The 14,612-nt window shown below is 41.8% G+C and overlaps 1 protein-coding gene across 1 annotated transcript in view; it reads left to right on the plus strand.

Moving 5' to 3' along the window:
- Positions 1–14,612, plus strand: part of PIKFYVE (phosphoinositide kinase, FYVE finger containing) — a 65,569-nt gene that overhangs the window by 19,716 nt on the left and 31,241 nt on the right. The window contains exons 8-14 of the mRNA XM_009332227.1: positions 2,609–2,766; positions 3,585–3,696; positions 5,476–5,623; positions 6,116–6,283; positions 11,794–11,856; positions 13,938–14,067; positions 14,417–14,597. Coding sequence (XP_009330502.1) covers positions 2,609–2,766; positions 3,585–3,696; positions 5,476–5,623; positions 6,116–6,283; positions 11,794–11,856; positions 13,938–14,067; positions 14,417–14,597 — 960 coding nt within the window. The remainder of the gene's footprint in view (positions 1–2,608; positions 2,767–3,584; positions 3,697–5,475; positions 5,624–6,115; positions 6,284–11,793; positions 11,857–13,937; positions 14,068–14,416; positions 14,598–14,612) is intronic.

Below are 14,612 nucleotides of genomic sequence, written 5' to 3' on the forward strand. Positions count from 1 at the left end.
CCTGGACCCCTCCTCCAGCTGGTGCAGGGATGGAGGATATTGATGCTGCTTTAGACACTTTCACCTTCCTGAAACAAATCATAGTTTCATGTGGTGTTGACATAAAGGTGTTTACAGTTTTAGTCTTGGGAAGTGTGTTACACAGTGCGGAGTTGGTGTATGGCCAGCTGTGTTGTATGGTTACACTGGTTGTATACTCCAACATGGGTGTATGTTGGAGTTGGCTCCTTGTGGGTTAAACCTGTCATGGTTGCAGCTGTAATGCAATGACCTGATTCTGTATTTCTCCAAGTTCAGATTTTCCCTTTCATAGGCCACATAAGCAGAAACTTTAAATGGCTGCTTCAAAATGATTACACTGTGATGAATGAGTTAAGACTGTTACAGCTTATTGGACCAAAACATAACTTGGCCCCTCCCCTTGTTTGCAGAATAAATATAACATTTTGTAGAAGGTTGTAGTCATGTACTTGTTTGAAGAAAAATCAATGTGCAACAGTGTTCTCTGTGATCCTATTATCACCTCCCCACAGAGGCAATGTTGTAGGTGGCAGTTACTGTACAATGTTCAGTAGAAAACAGTGTTTCTTTTCTTTGAGGGAGGGGAAGTGTTTCCAACAAATGGGGCAAAAAAGATGCAGAGAAGGGAAGGGAGTTTTTTTCACACATTGAAAGATTCAAGATTGCTCCCCATTGCCAACTTAAAATCAGGAAGGCTGATTTCTGTGTTGTCACGTATTTGCCTGCTGTCAGCAATGTGCATAAAAGTATTCCTGAGGGTGCAGAAACACTCTAGTTCCTGTGCAGTTGCACAGCTCCTTTCCAGGGTGCTCTGTAAATGGATAACCATGTGAGGGAGAAACATTTTTAAGGCACTACTTTACACCACCCTGCCCCATGCGTGTATGTTAATACAGGAAAAATTAAAATGTTATGAACGCAACTTGGACCAAGGTGATCAAATCCCAGTGCACTTCAACTTCACATTGTTTAATTTTTTGACTGTTTCCTTCCTTGGAGGAGAAGAGGATTGGTAGTATTGCTTCTGCTCATGTAAGAGCGGAAGATGCAGTGCCAATTAATGTAGGATTTTCTGTGAATTCCCACTGTTTGTTTAATGCCCTTAGCATGTGGAGCTGACTCTGTATCAGGAGTTAATTTAAAGCTTAACATATTCTATTCAGAAAACTAATGAACTTTGCTCATGAAATAAAAGGTAGGGGAGGATGTACGTACACTGGGGTAAGCACATACTTCTGTGAATTAGAGGTCAAAATCCTTGAGTTGAAAGGATTTGCTGTGTTCTGCCAGTTTGTCCAGTTTACTGAAATCACCATGTGAGTTAAGGGTAAACTACAAGGCAGCTGAACTGTGGAACTGCCAGTTGCATCAAATCTTGTAGTCCTATGACGTGTTCTGTTACTGATCCATTTGACTCTATACCTGGTATGGAAGAGGAGCTGCTGACGTTAGTTTTAGGATAATACCCAGGACAGCCACTGCTGGAAATAAAAGCAGAAAGCCAGTCCAGTAACAGAAGTGGAGCAAAACTCTTGGATCTCAGGGCACCCTTGGGAAAGTGCAATAATATGGGTCTGTCAGTTAACTGGAAAGCTGAAACCAGTTAAAATGTAATTAAAGCTTTTTTCGCCCTCTGTAACACAAAAATAGAACAAGTGAGGCATTTGAGAGAGTGAGCTGCAGCGTCTCTTCTCCACCCCTTGGGGTGCTCTGTTGCTCTCTCAAAATAATCCCAGGTCCCAGTTTCCAATCTGCAACAATGGATTGTGCTGTGCCAAGCCAGGGTGCATATGGGAAAGCAAAAGGGGCCAGGTGCAGAGAGACAGCTCAGTTTGGATGGAGCATAGCCTACACAAGAGTTGGCACACATGCTTAACAGGCCCTAAAATAAGTTCGACGTATAGGCTGAAGTGTTCCAAGTGGTGAGGGGAGGAGATCCACAGATTAAAAAATGGTTAATTGAGTTGGGAGGGGTACACACCGTTTTTGCTTAGTGGCTAAAGCTAGCAGTGTCTAAAAAAGGCTTGATACTGGACAATAAAAAAGGAATCCTTAATAAGAAATGGTATCCTAGAACTTGAACGTAGCGGTGTGCATTGCTGTGTCAAGTACTTGCTTTATATCTGGGCTTGATAATGGACTAGTATGCTTCACAAAGCCTAGGTTGAGCCCAGATTATATAGAAAAATGGTCTTCCAAAGGATGAGTTTTTATTGTCTTCTATATTTACACACACCACCTGAGTTTGAGAATAGGGTGCAAGAGGGCAGTAGTGAGGACATAAGTATCTTGTAGGCAGTACAAAATGTTGCCACATTTAAAAACAAAAACCCCTTATCTCTGAGGGTACACACTTTGTTTCTTCCTTGTTCTCAACTTTATATAAAAGGAAGGATATAAGGAGCTGATCTCATGTCTGTTTATTGTTTCTGTTTGCACCTTCGCATAGATTGCGCAGAACAGCTTAGATGTTATACCTGTTTGTGGAGGACTCTTGATCTAGAAGCTGATCTGAGGGCCCAGGTTGATGCCCTTGAAACAGCGCTAAGGTTAGACCAGTAAGTAAATCGCACATCTTCCTGTCTAGGACTCAGTCCAGCTGAAAGACCTGTGGAAGAAAATCTGCCATCACAACAGTGGGATGGAGTTCCAAGACCATCGCTACTGGCTGCGGACACATCCCAACTGCATTGTGGGAAAAGAGCTGGTCAACTGGCTCATCAGAAATGGGCACATAACGACAAGGTAACCCTGATGCTTTAGGATAGCAGGTGTCTTCCATCTCTGTGATAGGAGGCTGTGAGTTTTAGCTGATATAGGGTACCTTAGACTGTAGAGATAGACCCCTTTGCAGGGAGGTGAGAAAGAAAGAAAATTCAGATCTCTTCTTTAGTGCCTACCAAAGCAGGGAGGGTTCTGACTCTGTGTGGCCCAAAACAACAGAGCACAGGGGGCTGTCTGGTTTGGGAGCTGGTGTGGGAGGCAGCTTATGGGACAGGTATCACTCAAACAGTTGGAGAACAGGGAGTGTATTACAAAGACTGTCCAAAAATGTTCACTGATACTCCAAAGGGCGAGTCTGCTCCTGGGATCAGAGATCACTAATAGTGTTTGATGGCTAAATTTTTGGTGGGGCTGGCAGGCTCTTAACCTTGTAAGTGAGTATAAAGAATCTGATGTATTTAACTATGCGAGAGGGGGATAAAACTGAGATGGCTCTTAAGTGTAGAGCAACAGTCCTCACTCAGCAGAGATGCTCAGTATGTATAACTCAAGCTAACAATATTGGAGGAGCACAAACAATATGTCTTAATCATCTGTTGGACACCTCAGCTGAGGTTAGACTGCTGGCAGTCTCTTCATCTAGCTCCATACTTGAACCAGTACGCTGTGCTGCCTCTCCACAATATTTTAAATAGTGTCTGGTTACACATGGCATTGGGATGCTGATGAGTCAAATAGAGCGTAGCAAATGGCTCTTTCCTTTTGTAGCATGCTTGTACCATAAACCATGTGTGTTTAGAACTAGGCTTAGAAAACCATCTCTATTCTTATACCTCCAGGGTCCAAGCCATTGCAATAGGACAAGCGTTGGTAGATGGACGCTGGCTAGAATGTGTCAGTCATCATGATCAGCTCTTCAGAGATGAGTATGCTCTCTACAGACCGTTACAGGTAAAAGGAGTAGGAGAGCTATGGTTCTTGCTGGGTTTGGTGACTGACTAGAATCTTTTCTAATCCTGTTCTCAGTAGGCGTTGTATGTTTTCTAAATCAGCTCTCCTGTACAGAGAATTGGGGTCCAGGCCTTTTTCCTTAGCGGTTTAAAGCCTGAGGAAGCTGCATTTGCCCAGAAAGCTTTGGAGCTCTCCTCTGTGGAAGATGAGTTGTTACACGTAGTGCTGCCTAAAGTGGAGGAAAGGGTCTCTAATCTAGGCCAGCGCCTCTCATGGTGGACATCTTCCCTGGAGGCGTTGGAATGGCACAGTCTGTGCTTGTGGCAGCTGTGCTATCATGTGCAGAATCTAGAATCTGTGTGCAATTACTGGTGACTGAGACACAATGGTGGTCTACTTCTGTTTCAGAATTCCTTCTTTAAAAACTTCCAAAGAATGGATATTTTAGATACACAGTATTGGATCTTCTTATATATTGTATTGCTAACCTTCTTCTGATCTCCAGTGGTGGCAGTAATAAAGAATTCGGTACCTTAGCCACATGATGCAAGATTGGGAGGGGGTCTTAGTCCTATTTGGGAGGCATGACAGGCTAGCTGAGGGGGAGCCAAGGAACCAGTGACCAGAGATGCTATCTTACCGTATTTCATTGCAATCAAACTTGCTGAGGGGTAAGAGCAGTCATTGGCCTGAGTGACTGGATTGGTTTTTTTACTTGAACAAGATATCTCTGTAGCCTCTCTGTTACCTGAAAACATTCACTTGAGAGTCTCCCATGTTCTGCAGCTTCTCAAAATAAAGAATGGCTCAGCTGTCCCATGGACCTCGGTCAGAAAGCTTGCAGCCATTAGCATCTTGTCTTCCTTGTGTGTTTCAGCTCTTGGCTACAGTCACATGGTCTTCCTTTGAGATTGCTCTGGGCTTCACCTGGCATCTCAGCTAGTTAACTGCACTGTCTCAGTTTGCTGGTAAAGCTTGCCCTTAACTAGCAAGTGCTTGTGGATCCCTGTTTGTAACTATTTGTAAGGAGCTTGTGTTATTCAAGGTTTAAAGCTAATTCTTGTTCTCATCAGCTGAAAGCACTGTCTGATCTCGCTTCTCCTGGACAAAGAGTCAGGAGAAACAGTGGTGTTGACTCAGTTGCCTGCTGTATTCACTGTAGCCAAAGGAATGATATTGGGAACTTCCTCTTGAGGTGATTGAAGGCATCGGGATGGCTGATGGAAATTGCTTAGATGCTCTCCAAGTTCTCTGGCACTCTAGCCAGGCTTTGTTTTGACACAGTAGCCCCAGCTAGAGCCTGACTTGTGAGTGAAACTCTTAGAGCTACTTTGGTCAGTCAGAGAATTGCTCCAGTAACTTAGAATTAGCCTCCACCAAAAGCTGCATGTGCTGGTTTCTGGGCAAAGGATATGGTCATCACCCACCTTGGCTGGGGATAGGAAGCATTCAAAACTGCTTAGCTGGATGTGGTGACAGAAAATGTGCAGTAGAATAAACTTGTTCTTTAGTGCTGCTTAGTCACAACTTGTGGGGAGGTGGGGACGAGGCAGAGACTAAGCACGTGGGAATTGTAAAGAAATAGTTGTTTCCTGTCCTAAAGAGTTCCTATTTCATGCCAAGGGGAGTGGCTCTATGACTAACCTGGCTCAGCCCACTGAGAGTATCCGCTGTTTTTTAAAATGTCTGATTGGCATTTGTAGCAGACTGCTTTCTAAGGCTGCTTAATATTTCAGCAGAGCTGCACTTTAACACTTTTTTTTCTTCCTTGTTTTCTAGAGCACGGAGTTCTCGGAAACCCCATCTCCAGACAGCGACTCTGTGAACTCTGTGGAGGGGCACTCTGAGCCATCCTGGTTCAAAGACATCAAGTTTGATGACAGTGACACAGAGCAGATTGCTGATGAAGGAGAAGATAACTTAGCCAGTGAGTTTCACCTGAGTCTTGTTCTCACTCTGCCTTCTCCCCTGTTATTCCCAGTCCTTTGGGACATAGTAATTTAACCATGTCTTGCTTTATGTGTGTGTGTGTGTGTGCGTGCGCATGGGGCTGTAAGGATCTAAGCAAACTATAACCTAGCTAGTTCTCCTGTTTCTTACAATGGATACAGTATTTTGTATTTAGTGGAACTCGTAAAGTTTCATACTTTTAATGGAGGAGAAGCATGTAAATTGCTGCCTTCTGTTTCTCAGGCAGACTTCTGCTTGATTTGGGCCCTGTAGTAATGCGCTAAAGAATGCCCAATATGTCAGCATGCACACATGAAGATAAGATTAGAACCATGAAAATACTGTATTCCTGTAGTATTGCACACTGGTCTTTATGTATTAAAGACAATTTTTCTCCTTCCGGTACCCTTATGATACCCATTTGAACCCTTCTCCTCCCTGTATCTTCCCCCTTACCCAACACTAAAAGACTCCGCCAGCCCTAGCAAGCGCACTTCAGTCAGCAGCTTCCAGTCCACAATGGACAGTGATTCAGCCGCCTCCATCAGCCTGAACGTGGAGCTGGACAACGTGAACTTCCATATCAAGAAGCACTCCAAGTACCCACATGTGCCCCCTCACCCTGCCGACCAAAAAGGTATGAGGTAGTCACTAGCTGGAGTTGCACATGATGGAGAGCTGGGCCCTAATAATACTGACCTATTTGGACACTACTTTTGTAGTTGTCTGACAGAGGGGAAAATATGATATTTAGCTGGCACTCACTTGCAGTTTTGATGTGCTCACCTCTGAGGAGGCTCAGTAGACCTGTTGGAACACCTTCTCTGCAGAGTGTGTAACTTCCCCTGTGACTTTCTCTTTGCAGTTGAAGCAAAGACTCCTGCCCATACATAATACGGCAGATCCACATATACAGTTTCTGGCTAACTGGGGTGGAAAAATAGTCCATGCATAAACCAGTTTGATATGTGTCTCTACAGTTTGCGATTAAACTGGAAAAGCAAGCAAGAAAAAAAACCCCAAACAACAAATGAACAAAATTAACTTAGAAGAGCTCTATGCTGACTTCTAATTGTACCTTAATAAGCCTAGATTTGACAGAAGAATCTTACTGATGAGCAGTAAGGCCTAACTTAATCCATATATGTAACATTTGTTCAAAAGAGAACATTCACTTAATCAAAGTAGGAAGAAATCAAATAGTGTTGAAGACTTCTTTTGAAAGTTTTTTTTCTCCTAAATAAGTACTAAATTGAAAGAGACTAACTATAAGCAAAATCCTTATGGAAAAAATAATGTGCCTGCCTGTTGACAACTGCATTCTCTAAATTGGACAAGGGCTGACTGAAACCAGGGCTTGCCACTGGCTTGCATCTAGTATATTCCAGTTGCTTTACATGCTGGGTAGCAATTGATATCTTTGCTCTGCTTCCTTACCTAAGGTTACATCAGCTTTGTAGACTGCTGTCTTTAGCTGCTTCTAAGGAGTTTCTTATTCTTAATTATTGTTTCACCCCACCCCTTCAGTATTTTCAACTTTAAAAGATGATCCAGTGTTAAATAATTTGGACTCCTTCTAATGAATTCATCCTTCTATAAAGTCTAGCGGATCTTTTCTGTTGTTGTGGATCAGAATGCAAAACTTACCTTATGCTTGCATACAGATTGCATTTCTGAAACTGTGAAATAGTCAGTGAAGAGAGTGAGAGTGGAGAACTGGTCACAGCTGACTTTCAAAGTATGTTAGACATGGGAGAGAGAGTGAGGCAAATTAGAGGGGGCATTTATCAGTGCCTATTGTAGTCACCTTTTGTTATTTGCTAAAAATATGTCTAGAAGAAGGGAAATCTAACTACTTATTTTTTCCCTCAAAGAGGGGAGCAGAGCAGGTTTGAAATTTGAGTTGATGTCAGATGACTCAACAGTAGGGATGGGTTGTCAGCACTACCGACACCAGCCTGTTACTGGTTTCTTTCAACTTGTTTCCAGCTTGTGCCCTAATCAAATGAAAAGCTAATGCATGTGAAGGGAAGGAAGGGTGTGGAGAGGGAGAACATATCAATGAGTTCCTTTTAGGGAGGAGGGATGCTGGATTAGGTGAGCTTGAAACAGGCCCAGGTGTGCTGCAGTATCCTATGAATTTACAGCTGTGGCAGGTTTATCTTATCAGTGTGTGTTGGCAGTAAAGCAGGCAGTAGTCAGTTCGGCTCTGGCCAGAGTTAAAGGACTTTTAGAGTGATAGTCCTGGTTTCAGACATATCTCAGTCTTCAGCTCCTTATACAAAAAGCAGTACAAGATGAAGGGGAAACATAAGAGAGCCTACCTCTCTCAGAAACTGTTGACCAAATCAAGGCTTCTCATAGCCAGAACTGAAGCTCTTGTGAGAAGGATTTTGATGATGGAGAGCTCAGAGAAGATCAACAGAAAAGGCAAGTGATGTGGGGACTGAAAGGAGAGAGACTTCTGCCTTTGAATTATACGTGTTGGCAGCACTCTGCTATCTTTGGTGAATCTCTGCTGTCTGGTGTTTGTTATCTGTTCCTGAAATGTGTGGTCTCTTAACCAGGTTATTCTGTAAGAGTGTAATTTTTACTAAAAAATTGGGAAAAATTCCTGTTAAGAGAATGGCTTTCCCTTGAGGGGGAAGTCATATGCCCAGCACTGGGGGATAGGGTGGAGGTGTGAGTCATTAAAACGCACTGTGGAGAGGTAGGTATTACCCTGCAGCTTTTTGAAAAATCTGTATCCTCTACAAACTCAGAGAACTTACTGTACATCTTTTCTTGGATTCCTGGCATGAGAGTCTCTAGAGGAAACACCTAACCAGGGAGCAACAAGTTAAAATGAATGTTAACATCTTGAATAGCAAGAAACACTTTTTGGCAATAGGGAGACTGAAATTTCACAGGTACTTAGATGTTTGTTATTCAAGGCCTTTAAAAATTAGGTGGCACGAAACCCTACAGTGCATGCTGCAGTGCCTAGAGTAGTGAAACAGACAACTTCTAAAACTTCGTTCTGGTTAAAGTCAGAGTGCAAAGACTTTCACCTTGTGTTCCTGATTTATCCTGGCTCTATTCAACAAAAGATGCCATCCAGGATGTTAGAGTATCACAACGATTAGACAGCCAAGACTAGATAGTTAAGCTTCCATGTAAAATGGGACATGGTTATTTTAAGAACAGGGTACTGTAGTCAATCAGCAACATGGTGTGTTTGCTGCTGTCAGAGGTCAGTAACATCCCTGTGACCATTATGGATACATGTATTTGGCTTGGTTTCATTGGAATTGTCTTTTGTCCTCAGACTGGATGACAGTGACTTAATTTTCTTTGAAATAATTAAGTAAAACTGAAGATCACACCCACCTTTTGAGACTAGTAACTCAATTTCCTCACAAATGTGTAAGTTACAGTCATTGGGGGAGGACTGACAAGACAAAAGATCAGTGCTAGAAGTGCAGGTCAACTTTGATCGAAGTGGTTAGTGGGTTTCTTCAAATGATTAAGGGATATGCAATTTCCACCAGTCACAAAGGTCAGCTGCTTTGAAGCAATAGCCTGTGATGTACCAGCTGTGTTTTAGAACACAGTGGTTTGTATATAGCCTGAGTCTAATGGCAGGACTTCTTGTGATGTTATAGGCTGACTAATGTCTGGTGTGTTTCCATGAAATTCTAGTGACTTCGAGTTAGCTGGCTTGTAGTATCTTACAAGTGAGTATAATGACTCATTTATAGTATCATCTGCCTAAAGGCAATGTATCAAAATGGGCAACAAAGTAAGATTGCTTTCTGCATTTTAACTGGGGGAAGAGAGATTAAGTGACTTACTTTAAATGTGGGGTTTAGTTGCTGTTTTTAAAGAGACACGGTTATCAATATGGGAAACTTTATTTTCTAAATGTCCTTGCAGCCAGATATCCTTGGTCCTGGTAGCAGGTATTTTGGGTAGTTAGTTTTTGATGCCTGCATCTAGTTAGGAGGGGGAAAGAGAAGAGGATCTGAATAACCATGACAGTTCCTTATCACCATTGCTTGCCAAGGCTTAGCGTGCCATTGCCAGGAGCCCTTTTGGTGCACCTTCTTTTGAAAAGATGCACCTCAGTTTTCAGTGGATATCTGTGGATGCATGCATCCTTGTTTGTGTATCTAGAGGAAAAGCTGTGGTTGCTGGCCAGTCTGTTTTGATGTTTAACCAGAGCAATCTGTAAGGTGTATAAAATCTGTACCTGCTGGTTTCCATTGGAGACCTGTGAATTCTGTGCACGTTGTGGTATTTGCTTCCAATGATGCCCTTGAATATCAGACCTAGGAATTTGTATGTTCTGGGATGGGGTTTTTTGGTTCTTTTTTTGTTGTTTTGTTTTGGTGAAGCTCTTCAGGGGAGCTTGTGAGATAATCTCTTGATAGCTAACTGCTTGCAGACAAGGCTACAAAATATGCTACAGGATCCCGCCCCCCCCCGCCCCAACATTCTGTGGAGCATAATGCATGTAGAGATGATGTGAGGTAAGAAATGTGTGTTAGCCACTCTCACTGTCTCAAACTCACACCTATGAGTGTGTTATCTGTCCAGTCTAGGGAGAGGTATGGTGTCTTTCCTTGTCAGGAGCTTCCCCTGGGGCACAACTGGAAGCAAAGTTATAGGAGGTGAAGCTGTATTGAAATGTTCCTGGTTTGGAGGTGCTACCTGTGTCCTTGTCCAGAGCATAACTAAGGTTAGGTTTCAACTGGAGTTAACTCCTGCCTTGGCCATGCCAGTCAGGGATATGTGTCCTAATTTGAGTGTGTTCACAGTAAGAGCTGCTGCCCTGAGGCTGTTGCAATGTGGAGAGGGATGGAGGTGCTAGTATACATGCTCATGCGTAGATACAGCATGACATTACTTTCTCTAGGTAGTCTGTGGGGCTGTGGGTGAATGAATGCTGAGGGTGAGCCAGCTTTTATCAAGCAGTAGGTTGCTTGTAACACTAAACTCTTCAGCTAAGCAAGAGATGAAAGGAATCTGCCAATAACCGTCAAGCTACAAGGGAGGCTTGCAACTTCTCTTTGGTACGTTGATCATCTATTGAGTATCTGTTTGCAAACTGGGCAACGGCAGACAAGTTCAGGTTTTTAAACTGGTGGCATGTGGTCTCTTGAGTGCTGCTGTTCAGAGACTTGTGATTGCTTGTGTCCTGTCAACTTTCTGTTGCTTTCTGTTGGTGTCTCAAAACTGCCTGGCTTTGCGTTCTGTTTGTGGCAGTAGGTCTGAACCATTCTCAGGAAAGGTGATAAAGGGTTAGCTTTGGACTTCGGATCATCATGCTGTATAAGCAATTGGGCTATTGCTCTTGTTTTCCCGCTGTACAATCCCTTTTTATAGAAGCAAGGAACGAACTAAAGGCACAACAAGCTAACGGCCTCTGGAGAAAACAAGCTTTTTGTAGCCAGCCAGCCTGCATGAAAGATCAAGATCTAGCAAGCTAAACAAGTGTAATAGATGGAGCTTTATCCTATTTCCCATATGTAAAGTGATATATAACTCTTGCTTTCTTTTGTTGCTGGGAGTCTACCTCTGTCAGCATGGATTCCTCAAAACACTTTAAACTGTTTTAGACTTTAGAATTCTAGCGCTTGAAAAGCAGGCTGTCTTTTGTTTCCTTCACTGTGTAAGATAAATCTTACAGCTAGTCTCTCCCTCAGTCTGAGATACTTCATTGGAGTGTGAGAGCAAAATGGCTTCTGAAGCTGCATTTTTAGACCAGAGTGAGGAGGCCATTCCCTGTCTGGACATTCCCACGGTGTCTGCTTGCAGCTTAACACATTTGTATTCAGATCTAGAAAAGAGTGGCGTGGGTCAATTGGAAAAGCAAACTCTTAACTCCTAGTTCAGTCTTTGCTTGTGTCTACTTCGTTTGTTTTGTTTCTTCACGGTAATAAGTACTATTTTCTTGTTGTCTCAGAACTTTTTGATAGAACAAGAATGAGAGGATATTCTTGTCTTGACCACTCATCAAGCTGTTGCTAAATTGGTGACTAAACACTTAGATGAGTAATGCTGCTTCTTCTGGCGTGGGCGTGTACATTGTAATTATATAGGCGCACCAGTGTAACCTGTCATTTTTTTTGTCTCCACCTATCTCCCTCTTCTCTCTTCTTTCAGAGTACTTGAATCCTGAAAACGGAGGGCAGCAGATGTTCTCTATAAGTGATGCTTTTATTAAAGGTAAGGAGAAACTTCAAATGTTGCTGTTGTGTGGTTTTAATATAATGATGAAAACTCCACAATATTCCTTTAATAGTGCATTGACCCTTTAGAAATATTTACTTGACAGTAAATCTGAACTTATTTGTGGCAAAACTGATATATAAACTATACTCAACTTTTTTTGAATGCACTTTCAAGCTTAAATTTCTTTCACTTCTCAGATTTCTTCATTCAAAAGCACTCAAAGGAAAGCTTTTACTTTTTTTTTTTTAAATAAGCATAAGTGGCAAGTCTGTTCACAGCTTCCCCACCTACAAACTTATGTAACAGACACCAGTTTTAACTTTCTGTACAAGCAAATTAAGATGTGATATGATTAATTGCACTGCTTCTATAGAGTAGCTTAAAGCTTCCTCTCTTAAATATTTCTGGGTTTTCCGTCGTCATCACCACCACCACTACTACTTCTGAAATGAAAGGCCATTAGATGCAGCAGTGAGTTTTAAAACCCATGTGCCTTCCAATATCGTGGCCGGGTGCACTTGTGGGCTTTCTTTCTCCCAGTTAATGCTATTGATTTTGGTGAGCTTGTAAGAGGAGGAAATAAGGGGGAAATGCCAATGTCTGTGCAGCCAGAAAAATAAAGTCTTTGATTAAACTGATGCTTAGTTTTTAACTGAGCTTTTGCAGGAGAAAGGAAAGGGGAAAAACCAATGTAACTTCTGTTAATCTTCTACACAGCTAATTTTGGGTATGGAGCATCTGGAAGAAGTTAATTTTTGTTTTTAAAGAGTCTTTTTTTCCTTTTTTTCCGATAGTCCTGCTCAGATTACTATTGTATAAGGATTTTGCAGTTGTATTGTGCACTCTGAGGAATTTTAAGCTTGAACTCTGAAGGTTTACATACTGGCTGATAAAAATTTGTACACTACTAGCATAAATGACTTACTATATAGTCAGCCATTATGAGAATGGGGAAGTTTATAACTTCCCTCTGTAATATCATAATACCTGTGTGGGAAATAACATAGTAACTATTTCAAAGCACAGAAAACTCTGCTGAAGTAACTTCTAATCTTGGTACTGCAAAACAGAACAGTTCTAAGGAGTTACTACACAATATAATGATTGAAAGCAGCAGGCCCCCTCCAAGTGAAGACTGTCTTATACTGTTGAAACATGATTTCTGTTTCCAAAACCAGAAATGGCTATAGTTAATGCTGACATTTAGGATTTAAAAAATTGTATTCAGTGAATACAGCCTTCATTGGCATCCTATTTATCGTAGTGGAGAGATTACCGGTGTATATGATGGTTAGGTGGATGGAGGTGAGAAGATGTGCTGAGATCTTTTGAAAAGCTTGTGCCGCTTTCTTGACGCAAGATCCTTGAGAATTCTGTAGTATTAAATACTGTGACATAGGCTAGATGAACCAGCCTGCTGGCAGCTCCCTCTGCACCTGAGCAGCAAAGGGGTGTGTGTGGGACCAGGGCTGCAAGTCACATAAAGGTTCAAAGTTTGACATATGAATTGGTAGCATAGCATTTCTTTAAAATATGTTTGGGAGATGCGCTAAACAAGGCCTTTACCAAGATATTTTTGATACTTGTGCTGCAGCCTGAATGACTAGATCTTTTAGTGCCACTTACACATAGATGTCTTCAAAGCAGCAGCTTTTTGTGGATCAAAGTAGTGCCTTTGACCAATGTTCTAAGTCTAAAAGGCATTACGATTATGTATTGTGAATATATACAATATTTGGAATTTGCTACTTATTTATAGGCAAAAGTGGGATATAAAATTTTTGTTCCTTGTCTTAACAAACTTGGTAACGATTCAATTCCAGAAGGGAAAACAGTCTGCTCTATACTGGCGGTACAGGAATTTTAGTAACTCACTTTTCCTTTGTGCACTCGCCACTGTTATACTCAATGCTGTTTGCTGCATCATGTTACCATGACGTCTAGCTCAAACTCAGTATTTCAAGAAGCTTAGACTTATGTCTTAGTAAATTCTTTCCTTTTCAGAGTAGCCTTTCAGAAAGACACAGGCATTTCACTGTGACCTTATATTAACAAGGTTTGTTTGTCTCTTGCAGAGTCATTATTCAACAGGAGGGTGGAGGAGAAGTCCAAAGAACTCTTTTTCACGCCCCTAGGCTGGCACCACAGCAATCTGGATCTGCTGAGAGAAGAGAATGGAGAGAAACAAGCCATGGAAAGGCTGCTGTAAGAAATATGTAGAAAAAGGAATTTGCATATCTTGAGTAACAATTCCTGAAGCCTCTCTATTCCACCAACTTTCAGTGGGACTTCATCTACAGTGGACAATACAAGGAACTAATTTGCATTAAGAAAACAGCATTTTTACAGTATATTTTGATTGCTTTTTTCCTTGTGATTTTTATATATTGAAGTACAGAACCAGAGTTGACTGTAGAACATTCTAGGCAGCTGTTCCTTCAGAGGACTTCCTACACTGTAAATGTTAAGAAATTTACTTCTGAAATGTGACTTTAACTAACCACTGCTTTGTATTTTTCTCATGAGAAATCTATTTGTTTTGCCTTTTTTACAGGTCTGCTAATCACAATCACATGATGGCACTGCTTCAGCAGCTTCTGTACAATGAGTCCCTGTCGCTGTCCTGGAGGGATATCATTGTACCTGTGGTCTGCCAGGTAGTTCAAACTGTACGGCCTGATGTCAAGAACAGAGATGATGACATGGATATCCGCCAGTTTGTCCACATCAAAAAAGTAAGTTTCAAACAG

This window comes from Pygoscelis adeliae, unplaced genomic scaffold (genome assembly GCF_000699105.1).
Source record: "Pygoscelis adeliae isolate BGI_AS28 unplaced genomic scaffold, ASM69910v1 Scaffold160, whole genome shotgun sequence".
NCBI classification, from domain to species: Eukaryota; Metazoa; Chordata; class Aves; order Sphenisciformes; family Spheniscidae; genus Pygoscelis; species Pygoscelis adeliae.